General features: G+C 66.2%; 2 protein-coding genes and 1 long non-coding RNA gene across 3 annotated transcripts; all 3 read right to left on the minus strand.

Moving 5' to 3' along the window:
- Positions 1–355: 355 nt before the first annotated feature.
- On the minus strand, positions 356–1,775 carry LOC135326563 (maestro heat-like repeat-containing protein family member 2B; the record flags this gene model as incomplete). The annotated part of the gene is made up of 4 exons (XM_064504378.1): positions 1,680–1,775; positions 1,420–1,529; positions 960–1,112; positions 356–445 (listed from the first exon to the last, which is right to left on the minus strand). Coding segments are annotated over exons 1-4 (447 nt in total), but the record flags the coding sequence as incomplete, so codon positions are not given.
- Positions 1,776–2,067: 292 nt separating this feature from the next.
- Positions 2,068–2,669, minus strand: LOC135326552 (uncharacterized). The gene is made up of 3 exons (XR_010386903.1): positions 2,641–2,669; positions 2,416–2,511; positions 2,068–2,135 (listed from the first exon to the last, which is right to left on the minus strand). It is a non-coding gene; the product is annotated as an uncharacterized LOC135326552 (long non-coding RNA).
- A 1,661-nt stretch (positions 2,670–4,330) lies between these two features.
- On the minus strand, positions 4,331–11,719 carry LOC135326564 (maestro heat-like repeat-containing protein family member 2B). Its single transcript, XM_064504379.1, has 18 exons — positions 11,690–11,719; positions 11,062–11,227; positions 10,543–10,641; positions 9,938–10,089; positions 9,587–9,730; positions 8,944–9,036; positions 8,599–8,668; positions 8,393–8,506; positions 7,866–7,933; positions 7,465–7,584; positions 6,778–6,885; positions 6,429–6,588; positions 6,283–6,323; positions 5,851–5,992; positions 5,204–5,256; positions 4,821–4,928; positions 4,542–4,661; positions 4,331–4,489 (listed from the first exon to the last, which is right to left on the minus strand). The coding sequence occupies exons 1-18, from the start codon at positions 11,702–11,704 to the stop codon at positions 4,331–4,333; spliced, it is 1,932 nt and encodes a 643-aa protein (XP_064360449.1). The 5' UTR covers positions 11,705–11,719.
- Between the last annotated feature and the right edge of the window lie 2,390 nt (positions 11,720–14,109).

Here is a 14,109-nt window from a genome sequence, read left to right on the forward strand (position 1 = left end):
TTTTTCCATCAAGACCCACAGGAAGTGGTCCACAAAGAATTTCCCCCCCAGGACCCTCCACAGCTCCTCGGTGTCACTGCAAGGGAGCAGAAGTTCCCCCGTGAGCCCGTGGGCTCTGGTACCTGTGACGCCCTCGGCAGGGGCCAAACGCTCTCCTGGCCTCCAAGACGGCTCTTGCCGCGCTCAGGCTTTCTGCCCCCGGAGCAGCAGGACCGGCTTCTCCGCTGGCTCCTCCTCGCCCCGTCAGCGGTGGCTCCTGCCTGCCCGTGGGGCCGGGGCAGTGCACGTACCTGTCCATGGGCAGCTGCTTCTGCAGCAGGCTGTCGATGACGGCCCCGGGGTGGTAGAGGGTGAGCACGGACACCGCCTCCAAGAGGAAATGTCGGAGGGTGTCCTGCTGCATGGTCGGCATCCGGATGTAAATGATGCTCAGGATTTCTGGCACCTGAACGCAGACCACAAGAGCCGTCGTCTCCATCCTCTCTTTCTCCTCCCGCACGGCCCAGGCACCGCCACTCGGCCCATGAGCAATTCCTGCTCCCCGACCATTTCTCAGGACCCAGCCCTAAAGCCCGAAGGCTCTGCGCAGCTGTGGGGGGACGCTGGACCACCATGGGGACACATCTCTGCTGCCCACCGAGGGCGACACCGAGGAGCCACCCCGGGCTCCTCGGGCTGGGAGGGCTGAGCATCGTGCCCGAGAACCGGGGAGCAACTGGGCACTTTGGGTGCCTCAGCTCTAACTGCCTCCGTCGTGGGAGCCACCGGGGTTTGGCCCAGCCAGGGTCAGTGTCACCGGACGAAGAACAACCCCGGGATGAGGCGGCCGGCACTCGGATTCGACAGAGCCCTCAGCGCTGCGCACCAGGGTCGGCGCTTTGGCCCCTGGCACCTGCACGAGGTGCCCGGCAACAGCAGAGGCGGGAAGGCCCGAGCCCCCGGGAAAAGGCGTCTCTCACCTCCGTGAATAGCTGTCCCCCGCACGTCTCCAGGAAGGTGAGCAGCCACTCGCCCGCTGCCTGAGCACACGCGGACCTGGCCAACAGCATCCCGTCCAGGGCGGCAGAGAGGAAGTCCGTGGCCTGCGCTGGCGGGATGTGTTTGCAGACGATCTGGGGAGACATCAGAAACGGGAGAGACCACGTCACAGGTCTGCTCCGGCCCTTCACAAAGGAGAGGAAACTCGAGCGCGCGGTCAGCGGGGCAGTTCGCTAGGCCTGCAGGGTGCCAGGGCTTTACAGGGCAGCTGTGCAGGCAGGGCCTGCCGTGCTCTGTGCCGCTCGACAGCCGCTTGCTGCTCCCTAACCCCGGGCGCCCGTTGTGGCGGCTCTCCCAAAACGCAGCGGGGCCCCAGCAGCGAAGCAGGGAGCTGCACGGGAGCCCGGGCACCGGCTCCCCCCGCGCTGTGGGGCCAGGTACCTTTCTGAGTCTGGAGGAAGCCTGGAGCAGAGCCTCGGCGTCTGGGGCGCTCAGGCGCTGGCACAAAGGCTGCACCTCGTCCTCCTCGGCCCCCGTCTCCAGCGTCTTGCCTGCAGGGAGCACCAGGAGAAAAGGGCGGCGATGGCGACGGAGACCCACCTCTGGCCCAGGGGCCGAGAGAGGAAGGAAGAACGGAGCCCGGCCCCGCGCAGTCGTGGGGCGCGGGGGGCCGGCTGAGGCCGGGAGGGGGCTGCCCTCACCTTGTATGCGGAGGAGGTGGCCGAGGCAGGCCCCTGCCCGCTGGCGGGACGTGGCCAGCGAGTCGCAGGTGAAAGGCGCCAGCAGTCCCACCATGGAGCCAAAGAGCCCAAAAGAGGTTTCTCCCTGGGGAAACACAAGGCCGACGAGAGGGTCGCAGGCAGCCCTGGCGGCCGATCTCCCTCTCCCGGCTGTGCTGGCGCCCGAGCCGTGGCAGGGCATCGGGGCAGGCAGCGGTGCAGCCCCACAGCCCAGGAGACCCAAAACCCAGCGCCCGGCGTGGGGCAGAGTTCCCAGCTGGGCCCGCAGCCAGTGGGGAGGGGGGACATGGCACACGGCGGGTCCCTTCTCACCGTGAGCTCAAATCGCTCCTCGTAAGCACCCAGCAGCTGGGCGCAGGCCTGCAGGGCCCTCTCCCGCTCCCACTCCTTGGCCGAGGTGAGCCAGTACTCCAGCACCTGCGGAAGAGCACACCTGGCTCACAACAGTCCCCCTGGCCATCCCGGCCTGCCCACCGCCACCCCAAACGCCTCCCTCCCGCCCAGAGTCCCGCCGAGGAGCTGGCGCTTCAGCAGCTGGCAGCGCAGCCTCTTGCGTCCCCATCAGCCACTCATGGAGGACATCTGGCGCAGACGTGCCCCACGGACACCTCGCGCTGACCCTGCCGCCTCCACAGCCCAGCTCTCCCCACGCACCCGGCACTGGTGATGCCTTCCCCGTCCCCCCACGGACACTCACATGCAGCATCTCCGCGAGCCAGTCCGAGCTGAGGTCTTCCTCCAGCAGGGCCGTCACCAGCTCGCCGAGAGCCCCCATGGTCCGCGCGTGCAGACCCTGAGAGCGGGGAGAAGCACGGGCGTTGGGCCGCACTCGGAGACGCCCAGCTCGGCCGGAGGGGGCAGAGCGCAGCGCGTGCTGCTGGGGGATCCCCGGAGAGGCCGGCAGAGAAGGGCCGGCAGGTACCTGCACGTGCAGAGCGTCTGCCGCTGTCGCCCCCTCCTCTTCTGCCGGCTCCAGGGCAGGCAGGGGCATCACGCTCTGCACACACTGATCCAGGAGGTCGCGGTTTTCCTCCCGGCTCAGCGATGGCTTCAGTTTGCTGGCAGAGAAAGAGGGAAACACACACGAGTCTCACTACCACTGCCCAGAGCAGCGGCTCAGATGACACCCCCCCGCAGCCCCGGCGCAAAGACCCTACCTCAAGTGCCCCACGGCCACAAACGCTTCCTGGCGCACGGGGGACGCCAGGCGATCCCGGGGCTCCCCCTGCACGAAGCCCTGCAGGTCACAGAGACACGCGCACAGTGGGCAGCGGGCAGCCGCCGAGAGCCCTCCCGCCGGGACCAGGCTCAGGGCGCTCCAGAGGTTGCGCGCGGCCAAGGCAGAGCATCGCGCCTCGGGGCGACCGGCCTCGGGGCTCGGCCCCAACCTCCCCGGCGGCACCGTCCCGGCCCCGGCACTCACCAGCAGGGTGTCCAGCAGCTCCCGTTTGTGGCAGAGCTCCACGCCGCGGGAGCCCCCCGCCACCTGCACGGCCCGGCTGACCTCGGTGACGCTCCGGATCAGCGCCAGCTTGAGCTGCATGTCCTGCATCCCGGCACAGAGAAACACGGCGGCACCGGTGAGGAACTCCTCACAGCGCCGAGGGCTCAACGAGGAACACGGCGGGCAGTCCAGCCCCAGAGCACAGCGCACAAGGGTGACTGCGTCTGCCCAGAGCCTCGGCCCGGCACACGGGTTGCAGGAAGGAAACCTCCTCTCCCCTCCCGGGAAGAAGCTCCCCCCGCGAAGGCATGAGCTTTCCCGGCTACCTACCGCAAGGAGACCCCCGGCCCCCGGCCTGGGGAGCGGGAGGGCGAGTCCGGCACACCTGCAATGGGAAAGGGGTGCGGGAAGGGCAGCGAGCAAGGCCCCGGGGGGCAGGACTTACCTTGGTGGAGAAGGAGAAGCCCAGCACCTGGAAGGGGAAAGGCGGTGGAGTGAGAGGCAGTGAACCAAGGCGCACAGACACAGGACACGCAGCAACGGCCCCGGAGCGCGCAGACCCCGCAGGGCAGCAGGGACGAACCAGGGCTGCCGAGTCCCCCTCCGCCAGCGCAGGCGGGCCACAACCGCCCCTGGGGCGCTGGGGGGAGTCGGCGCTCGCAGGAGCTTCAGGGAAGACCCAGGTCTGTGTGGCCGGCCCTGCGCCCGTGCACCCACCTGGCAGCTGGCACGGTAGTGCTGCAGGATGCGCCCCACGACGTCGCTCTCCACGCGGGCCAGGAGCTGCTCCGGGGGGGCGCAGAGCGCGATCTGGCCGTAGGCCAGCACGAGGGCCATGTGCCTCCCCGCTCTCTTCCCCTGGTGGTATTCCTGCGCCGTGGGAGAAGCCGCGAGACGTCAGCCCGGCGCCTCCGTCGGGCCCCAGCTCCCGCTGCCTCCCGGCGAAGGAGCTGCCCCGCTTTCCACGCAGCAGCCACCCCTGGGCTGCTACTGGTTTACAAGTGAAAATAAAGCAGAGGAAAAAACGAGCCAAGACACCCGGCATCCTTTACCTTCAGGCGTTTGAAAGCCCCAGACACTGGTCTTTCCTCCATGGACGCCCCAAACTCCTGCACCACCTCCAAGGCAAGGTGGAAGTGGCTCTCGGCAGAGCCGGCCAAAACAGAAATCATTGCCTGCAACACAAGAGAAAGGGTGAGGCGGCCTCTGGCCGACACTCAGCCACGGCAAGCTCCGAGCGACACTCGCGATATCGTCCGACGGAAACAGCAGCGACAAGGAAATGAGAAGAGCCTGCAGCGCTCTGCTCGGAGAGATCACCGCTCCCCTGGAAATACCGAGGGGCTCCAGGGAAAGCAAGGGGAGAAGAGGAAACTCACCTGTCTCTCAGACGCCTCCAAGTAATTTGTCCTTGAGAGATACTTCTTCATTTCCCCGCGGACATAGGGGACATGCTGACACGCTGCCAGGGACACCCCGACAGCTTTATACAGGAAGGCCTGAAAGACAAGCGGCCGCCCCAGACGTGGTCACGCACAGCCTGGCGGCACAGAGCCGGGCTGCGACGCACCAGCCCGCACCAGGCACGGCTGAGCTGGCCGCGGCGCCCGGCCGTCCAGCTCGGCTCCCGCAGAAACGAGGCCTCGGCAGGGACCCACCTGCTTCCGGGACAGCCGGGGGTAGCTGCCCGTCTGCTGGCTGAGCTCAAAGCTCAGGCCCATGGTCCAGGCCTGGCTCTCGATCGTCTCCAGAGACGTCCTCAGGAACTAGGGGAAACACAAGTTGAGGCAAAGCCCCCGCAGAGCAGGTCACAATGTGCAACGACGGGACACGGCGCAACACGACATGACCCTCTGTGATCCACAGCTGTTTGCAAAACAAAATCCTCAGGGCCTTTGCAGGGGGTCTTTCCCGTGTTTCCTGTTTTCTGAACAAAACTGGCATTTCCCTGCTCAGGGCTCCCCTGCTCCTGGTTACCTTTCCACCCACACCTTCCCCCCCTTTCCCACCGGTAGTTGCTGCCCTCGCAGCAGTGCTGTACCTTAAGCAGGAGCTGCTCCCACTCGGCAGAGTCCAGGCAGCTCTCGCTTTGCCCTACAAAGCCGGAGCAAGAAAACCCTCCGTGTTACTTAGCGCCACAGAAGAGCCCGGGGGCTCCTTGGCACTCAAACACCCTCTGGCTCCCACACCAGAAGGGGCCCAAGCCGCGAGGCTCAAGCCCTGATGCCAAACTCTTGGCCAGGCCCAGGACACCTGACGGACCCTGGGGACGGGGGACAGGGGCACGGACTCAGCTCAGCCACACACCCGCCGCTCCCAGTCCCCATCGCTCGACTGCAGCTCCCAGAGCAAACCAGGCCCTCACACGAGGGCTCGGACCACGCACACACATTTGCACCAGGACACGTTTCACCCACCCCCAGGAGCGCCGAGTCCAGCCCTCCCAAACACCCACCCAGCGAGGACGCCGGGGTGCTGCAACACCTGCTCCTGGCAGTGACGGGCAAGAAAGGCCCCGTCCCCCAGATAAACTGCTCCTGGGCGTCAGCGCTGCTCCCTGGAAGGGCAACGGCTGCAGAGCCGGCGCTGAGAAACCCAGGGCCAATTCCCCTCCCTCACGCCTGGACGCTGCCTTTTCCTGCCTCCCCTTCGGCCTCTCCAGCCGCCTCCTCCCCGACGGCACGTTACCTTCCAGGCACTGCAGCAGGAAGGGGATCTTCACGGCCCACACCATCACCACGGCGCCGTGGATCTCTGCGGACAGGGCCTGCAGCAGCCGCAGGGCAGCGACGCCGCAGCCGCCACCGGCGTGAGGAGCCGCCGCAACCACCTGGGAGAGGGCAGGCGAGACCTGGGCTCGGGGCGGCCGGAGGAGCCGCAGCTTCTCCCCGCAGGGAGGGCGGTTGCCTGGCCCCGGCCGAGCCGGGAGCTTCTCCCCGGTGCCGCTGGCTTCTCCCCCGTGCAGCAGCAGGGTCCCGCGGGGCCGGGGAGGCTCCGACTCGCTCTTGCACGCCTCTTCCTCCCCGCAGGCTGCCGGCCCCGGCCTGCGACGCAGCTCTGCCCCGACCTCTCCCGTCACCTCCAGCCCCCGAAAGCGCTTTCCCCAGGGCCCCTACTCACCAGCAGGCGAGCCAGCAGGGCCTGCGGCCTTGGCAGCTTGGCTGTGAGGAGACAGAAAGGCCGGTGAGAGCGGCACGACCCACCATACCCTGCCCTGGCCCTGGCACAGCCCGACACGGCACACGGCGAGAGTTTCGGCTTCCTACCTCGCTCCCGGGAGGCCACAACATCGGGCTCCTCCTCTCCGTCCTCGCCCCCTGCTCTCCCCCGGCTCTCGGCCAGCTCTCGCAGGCACCGGCAGAGCGGCACCAATGTGCCGGTGTACTGGGCTGGCACCACGTACTGCAGGAGCCGCGGCCACAGGAGCTGCAGGGAAGAACGAGGCCATTCAGCACGTTGCGGCTCCCACCTCCGTGCCAGCTCGAGCTCGTTTTAGCTCTGAGATGGAAACGACGCTCTGCATTCCCACTCACCTTGTGCGCCTAAGGGGCTGCTCGGGGAGCACTTTGGGGAGAGTGGGGCAGGGAGGCAGCAGCAGGGCGCAGGACGACTTACTTTGGTCATCCCCCGGACGGAGACATCCAGGGAGCGCAGGATGTCCAAGCACAGGGCTTGAAGATCTGCTGCTTCCTGCGCTTCTGCTTGAGACAGCTTTCCCTGCGCCTGCAAGACACAGTTGGGACAACACCAGCATCAGCCCCTGTCCCTGAGATGGGAGGTGAAGCATGAACCACCCAGCGCTGCTGGGATGCTCCCCTGGGAGCCCCCATCTCCGGAGGCAGGAGAGAGCAGAAAGTCCCACAGGAGGGGCCAGATCCCAGGTGAAGGAAGCACTAAACAGGCTGCGACCAGGGAGACCCGCTGCTCCTTGGGGCGGTCGCCAGCGTCGTTAGTCGGGGTGTCGGGATTACGAGCTCCTCCAGGGCCCAAGTGATGCCGCAGTGGCACCAAGCCGATGCAAGGAGGTTGCCCTGCGGCGGGGCTGTACTCAGTGACAGCGCTGAAACGGCAGCACGCACGGCCCAGCGGAGTCACGGCCCAGGCAGCGCCGCAGTCGGGTTTGTTACATGCTGGTGGGAGGCCAAAGCACTCCCCCGGCCTCCTCCGAGATCCCCCCAGGAACGGCGGTGGGGACGCCGCTCAGCCCTCTGCACCGGGGACTGCAGCCCTGCTGGGGGGGCTCCCCATTTCCAGGACACCCCAGGCACACAGCAAAGCCGAAGCGTCACGCTCTGCCCTCACCAATCTGCCGGAGGCCTGGCTGAACGTGGTGAAGACGTGGGCCACCAGATCCCAGGCCGAGCAGCTCTGGACGCTGCAGCTGAGCAGCTCCTTGGTGAAGCGCAGAACTGCCCTCGCCACCTGCCACGGAGCACATTGCAGTTACCCCCCTCTGCTCAAAAGCCCAGGGGCAGACGCCTTCGCACCCATGCAGCCCCTGTGCCCCGCGGGGAGACCATGGGGGTGCAGGAGGCCCCTCTGCTCCCACAGCCACTGCCACGCAGCAACATTTCCACGGGGAAACGCTCCTCTAGGCTCGACCCCCAACAGCAGCCCTGCCAGGGGCTGGCCAGGCTCTGCCCCGAGCAAAAGCTTTCTCTGCCGCCCACCGCGGTGCCGCCCCGTGCCAACCAGCTCACCTTCCTGCTGGGGTCTCCCAGCGCGCAGCGCACCGCCTGCACGAGCAGGGGCAGGCTCTGGCCTCTCTCTGCTGCTGGAAAAGATGGGGAGAGGCGGGCGCTCAGGCAGAGCCCTTGTTTCAGCAGGGAGCTGGCAAAGCTCCTAGCTCGCTCACACACGAGCAGCACAGAAAACCCAGGACAAGACTGTGATGGCCGAGGAAGCAGCAGAGTCCCCCAGTGACTCCATTTACAGTCACAGCTGGGTGATGGGACCAACTGTTTTAACAACACGGAGTGCTCCAGAAATACAACGGGTACATGTAGCTCATGTCTCTGCCCCATCACCGAGCGTTCAGCACCGTCACCGGTGCGTCGCCATTTACAGCTGCCTCATCTCATCCCTGTCCCTGCAGCCGCGCAGCAGCTCAGCTGGGGAACACGCACTTTGCAGCTCGTTTCGGGTGTTTGTGCATCACTTGCAGTCGTGCCTGCCCCCAGCCCGGCAGCCCAAACCCCTGGCCGGCCTCGCTGCGCCCCGTGGCACTGACCTGTGGGGCGCACCAGGGCTCTGAGCAGATCCAAGGACACCACGTGAGCGGCCTCGCTCCCACTCCCCAGCTGCGAGCGCAGAAAGGCCACCGTGTCCTCAGGGCAAACTCGGGCTGCGAGGGAAAAGTCGCGCTCTGCGTTAGCCAGAGGTTCGGGAGAGAGCAGCAAGGGCACAGCGGTGTCACGCGGAGTCTCCTCCCCTCACCCAGCAGCAGGACGCAGGAGGACAGCTCCGACCGGTGCTCCCCGCTGTGCTGCTTGCTCCCATCACTGAGCTGTGGGAACAAGGGGCGCTTTAGAGAGAAGAGCATCAGGTCCGGGGGGACTGAAAAGAAACTGCTCCCTCCACTCTTGTCTCCCTGGGGCTTTGGCTACAGCAGCCTCTAGACCCCAGCATGGGAGGTGACCCCCAAATATCTGCACAGACCTGGCCTTAAGGTAGGTCCTGCTGCAAGGACGCTCTGCCCAGCCGTCCAGCAGGACCTTCCTGTCCCTGTGGGTCAGGTCTGCTGCACCCAGCGCAAGCGGTACGGGGTCAGGCTGCCCTTACCTGGTGGTGCACAGCGGTGCCGACGGCCTGGACCTCGTCCTGGGGGATGGGGATCTGCACTTCCCCCAAAATCTCCAGGAAATAACTCAGAGCCTGCAAGGGAACGGGGGCGGGAAGAAGAGCGGGACTGTCACCTAAAGCAACGTCTTAAGAATGGAAACCCGGCGTTTCTGTGATGAACTCCTTCACTCCAGTCCCCAGGAAAAGACCCAGACCCTCCCGCACGGGGTTTCTCGTGTGTCCTTCCCTCCCAGCAGCAGCCTTAGAGGGCCTCTCCTCTGCACAGAGCCCCTCTGATGATTCTTCCCCACACTTCGCACCCCTCACACCTCCCCTCCCCGCCAGACGGGGCTGGACAGTGCCTGGGCATTAGAGCAGAGCCCCTCGCGCACACGACACCCCAGGGACAGGGGTCGAGGCCTCCCTTCCCGAGGAGGTCGGCCCCGGGGATGCTCAGCTCCCTCTCGGCCCCACCTGGGCTGCTCTGGCGCTGCCCGAGAAGCCCAGCAGGCCTCAAGCCTCCCCTGCTCTCCCCCTTTCTTCTCAAGGGGTCCTGGCTCCTCCAGACACCCCACAGACCCCCAACATCTCGCAGCACACGCACAGACCCCACAGCCTCACCGTGCCCCACATAACGCCTCACCTTGGTCACCCGGAAAGTGTCCTGGACCTGCTGATACTGGCCCAGGAGCCAGGGGAGCTGCTCCCACACGCGCTCGCGGTGCTCTTCCTCGCGCACAAGGAGGCCCATCATGGCAGCCATCGCCCCCAGGACGGCCTGCTTGGCCTGCAGGGAGGGCAGCGAGACGCTCTTCAGCGGGGCCCAACGTCCTTCCACCCCGACACGGTCTGCCCTCCCCACGGAGAGGCAGTGCCCTGCTCCCCTGGAGGAGAAGGCCTTGCTCCAGAGGAGAGGGCACGTCCCCACCCCGGCCCCCCCGGCCCTGCCCAAAGGCCCCCGGAGTCGCGGGGCCGGCACGGCAGCCCCTCTCACCTCCTCCTCCTCGCAGCCCAGCCAGCTCCCCACCACGTGGCAAAAGAGTGGGGAAACGCTGCTGCAGAACTGGGCCTGCCCCATGCGCGGGAAGCTGCATTGCTCCCAGGCGCCCAGGTAGGTGTTCACGGCCTTCGACCACTGCTCCAGGACTGCGGCGAGAGAAGGGCAGAAGGATCAGGGCAGAGCCTGCGGCGGGGACGGGACCTTGCTCTGCCGCCCCAGCCTGCCCTCAGCCGCAGCCCCCCGCTCGCCGCGGCTCCATCCGAGACCGGGTCCGGCCCCAGGCACAAGCCGCGCAGTGCTCGGAGATGCCCTGATGGAAACGCTGCGCTGTTGCTCTCCTCCTCCCCATCACACCTCCTCCTCCTCCTCCTCCCAGCCGTGTTCCCCTCCTGCGCTTCTCGCTGCGTCCCTGCCCCAGCCGTCCCAAACACTCGCCCTCTCTCCCGAAACCCCCCAAAACCAGCCCGCCCTGCACGCAGCAGGCGGGAGGGAGCCGGGGCAGAGCTCAGAGCCCGGCAGGTCGCACCGGGAGCAAAGCGCAGCAGCAGAGGCGCCGAGGCTGCCCCGGCCCTGCCCCTGCCCGCGGGGCCGACACTCACCGCTGCAGACGGCGCGCAGGGTCCGGCTGCTCCCCACCTGGCTCAGCATCGTGCGCAGGGCGAAGAGCGTCATGCCCACGAAGGGGACGCACCGCAGGGCTGCGGAGAGGGCAGGGCAGAGGCACAGAGAGGCACGCCGTCACGGGGAGCCGGGGCAGCGCGCGGGGGAGCCCCGGGGCAGCACGGCGGGGGGAGCCCCCAGGCTGCCGGGTCCCTGGGGACACGCCGGGGGGGCCAGGGGGGCACCAGAGATGCCCCAGGGGCTGGGGCAGGCCCCGGCATGGGGACGGCTTGGTGGGACTCGATGGGGTGCTGGTGCCTGCCCCAAGTGGGGAGCGGGGCAGCCCTTCAGGGGGCCTGGGAGGGCGGCAGGGGCAAAGCCAGCCCCGGCAGCCAGCGAGGGGAACCGAAACCTTGCAGCCTCCGGTTCAGCATGGAACATTTTGGGGAGATCGGGGAAGATCCCTTCTCCCGGGTACCGCAGACCACAGCCCCGAGCCGGAGGCCGAGGGGCCCTACCGTAGCTGCTGGCCAGCTTGCCCAAGGTGATGAACACGAGGTCCTCGGAGATCTCTCCCAGGGCCCTCAGGCAGCACTGCAGCTCGTACATGACGCTGTCGAAGTGGGAGCGGGCCAGAGCCACCAGGACGTCGCTGGCGGCCATCCGCACGTCTTCCGTCACACCCTGGCAAGAGCCATGAACCTCCCTCAGCAGGAGAAAGGCTGAAGGCGCCGGCAGCGACCTCCTGCCTCCAGCTCTCGGTTCCTGCCTTGGCCACCTCCCCGCACAGCTCCAGGTATCGCCCCCCAAATCCACTGCAGTGATGAGTCCCCAAGGCCTTTGCCTCCAGGAAACACTTGCTGGTGCAGAAATCGCGGCCCTGCACGTCCCAGCTCCGCCACCAGCCCTGGGCGCAGGCGCCGCTGGCACAGGCAGCTGCTCCTGCTCTGCGCTCCCTCTGCAGCGGGGCTGGATACGGCCTTTTCTATCGCGGAGCCGCATCCGCGGGGAAGGAGCTGTCACAGGGGGTCTGGGAGCCTCTGACAGGGCTTAGTGCTAGACACGGGTCCTCAGAGCCCTCCTACGTTTTACCAAAACCAGCTCTAGCCAGGCGCCTCTGGCTGCCTTCAGAGAGGAGCAGCTCACCTGCGCCACTCTCATGTCCCTCGAGGCCGCTGCAATCACTCTGGCCAGGACAGCGCTCTGCACGCGGCCGTCATCGCCCTGCAGGACTCTCTCCAGCTCTCGGTAGATCTCCGCTCTGTCGCCCTGGGGACGCAGCCCAGAAAGGAACAGGTTGGCCTTGCTTTTCCTTATTGCCAGGGAGCCCCAGAGCTGCGGACATGGGCCCTGTAGCGCCTGCAAAATGGTGTCTCCGCATCACCTCCCTTCTCAGTATCTAGGCAGAGAAACCAGTTGGGGCAGCAGCTTCCCTGGAAAGTGTTTCTGAGATGCAGGATAAACCCCGCACGGCACAAGGCATCACCCAGGTGTCAGATCTCCACCGTGCAGGCGCTCTGCAAATGCACCGTCTCTGCACCAAGGAGCAGGTGGCTCCTCCAAACACTGTTGAGTTCCAGCGGGAAGAGCCGGTGGCTGGGCACACGGCCCTTGCTCGCGCCCCAGGCAGCACACTGCTCACCCGCTTCCCTCTGCTCCTCATCCCGCTAGCGCAGGGATGCTTCTGGGGTGACATTTGTAGATTGTGCCGTGAGGCCTGCCACCCCCCCCCCTCAAATTAGCTCAGTGACCCATCACCATCTCCTTTGGGAGGTCCAGAGAGGGAAAAGCCTGCTAAGAGCTGCAGAATTGTTTCAGGACAGCCACTGGGAACAGGGCTGGAAATAGCCCTGCGCCCGGGACACTACTGGAGAATGCACCCGCGGAAAAGAGGGAAACCAGAGAAATGCAAGCAAAAACCCCCAGCAAATGGCCCGGCAGCAGACAGGCAACTGCAGGGGACCTGGGAAGGTGCAGCGCCACAGCAAGTGCCCTGGGCTTTGGGCCTGGGAGCCCCCACAGGGCCGAGACAAGACGGCTCCAGGGGCAGCTCCTGGCTGCGCTGGGCACCTCGCTGGCACTTCCCCATCCGAAACCAGGCAGGGCACAGCAAGTCCATCAGGGCAAGGGCTGTGCGGGAGGCCACAGCATCGTTCCTGAGGCTGGGGGAAGATGGAGGCAGGTACAACAGTGCCAGAGGAAAAAGAGGAAGGCGGCAGAACAAATACTTGGCTGGAAGGAGGGGATTTGTTTCCCAAAGTGCAGGAGATTTCACCTGGAGCAGGGCCAGCCCGCAGTGGGAGCAGGGCAGCCTCACTGCTTGAGGGAGGCCTCTGGGGTGCCACTGGCTCCAGGGCATGGGGCACGGTCGGAGCTGGGACCTGCAGGCATGCTGTGCGGTGAAGGGCCACTGACAGGGGTCAGCAGCATCTTGCCTCTTTCTGAGGCTCCTGCTGATCTCCTGCTCCTAGGCTGAACATCTCCTTGGGGGATAAAAGTTTCCATGGGCTGAGAAGTCCATGGTCCTGCTGGCTAGAGAAGGGGACAGCCTGCCAAGCGGGGGATGGACTCTGTCTCTTGGGACGCTGACAATTAGGCACATCCAAAGAGCAGAAAATGTCTGGTGCAGCAGGCCCTGGAGCGGCTGAGAGCGAGAGGCGCGCCCATGAGACCTGTGCTGTCCCTGTCCCCGGGGCATCTGCCTGCTCAGATGCAGGAGGGCAGCCAGGGCAGGCCAAGCTCTCGGGCTTGTGGAAAGGCTCAGCACTGAGGCAGGGCCTGAGCTGGCTTCCCAGGCAATGCCGGGACTTTCACAGAAAGGGCACTGCTCCCTGCACACAGAGCAGGCTGCTGGCCCCACGGGAAACGCCAGCCAGGGTCCTCCAGCAGGAGGTCTGGGGCTTCTGTGCTTATACAAAAGTAAGAGAAACAGCTTAGAGATACCAGAGGGTCCTGCGAGTCCCTTGTCACTTCCCTGCAGTTCTTTGGGCAGATAAAGAGGCTTTGTTTTATGAAGAGGGGTGCAGAGATTTATAAATGAGGCCGCAGCAATGACACAGCAGCAGGAGGTCTGGGGAGATGCCAGGTGTCCTGGGGGTGCTGCCTCTGGGGCAGGGGTCTGGGCTCCCGCTGGGTTCACAGCCACTCACTGATCCCTGGGAGCCAGGAGCCACCAGCACCTGGGGATACATCACGGCTCCTCGTGCAGCGAGCAGTCCAAGTGCCGTGAGACTTCCCAGATGGAAGCAGAGGGTGGCTCTGGGCACTGGCACAGAGGCACTGGAGAGCTGCGGGGGTTCAGCCCCAGAGGCTGCGGCCAGGCCTGCAGGCCGACGCTCCCTTTGGCCCGAAAGGCCGCTGTGCAGCAGCATTTGCTCACGTGGCCGCCAGCAGCAGCGTTTGCAGCACGCGTGGGTCGCAGGAGGGTGGCGGCACCCTCCGGAAACCAGGGCCCTGCTGGGCACCTGCAAACCCACGCCCAGCACAGCGCGACGCCCCCGCCTCACCTCCTCGTCTTGCAGGCGGTTTGACAGAGAAGCCACTCGCTCAGCAAAGGTGGGGACGGC

The sequence above is a fragment of the Dromaius novaehollandiae genome, unplaced genomic scaffold (assembly GCF_036370855.1).
Source record: "Dromaius novaehollandiae isolate bDroNov1 unplaced genomic scaffold, bDroNov1.hap1 HAP1_SCAFFOLD_36, whole genome shotgun sequence".
NCBI classification, from domain to species: domain Eukaryota; kingdom Metazoa; phylum Chordata; class Aves; order Casuariiformes; family Dromaiidae; genus Dromaius; species Dromaius novaehollandiae.

Coding starts and splice junctions, on each gene's coding strand:
- LOC135326564 (XM_064504379.1), bottom strand. Junction 6,324..6,428: donor TGTGGCCTCCCGGGAGCGAG/GTAGGAAGCCGA, acceptor GTCTCCTCACAG/CCAAGCTGCCAAGGCCGCAG. Junction 4,929..5,203: donor GGGAGCAGCTCCTGCTTAAG/GTACAGCACTGC, acceptor TGTTTCCCCTAG/TTCCTGAGGACGTCTCTGGA.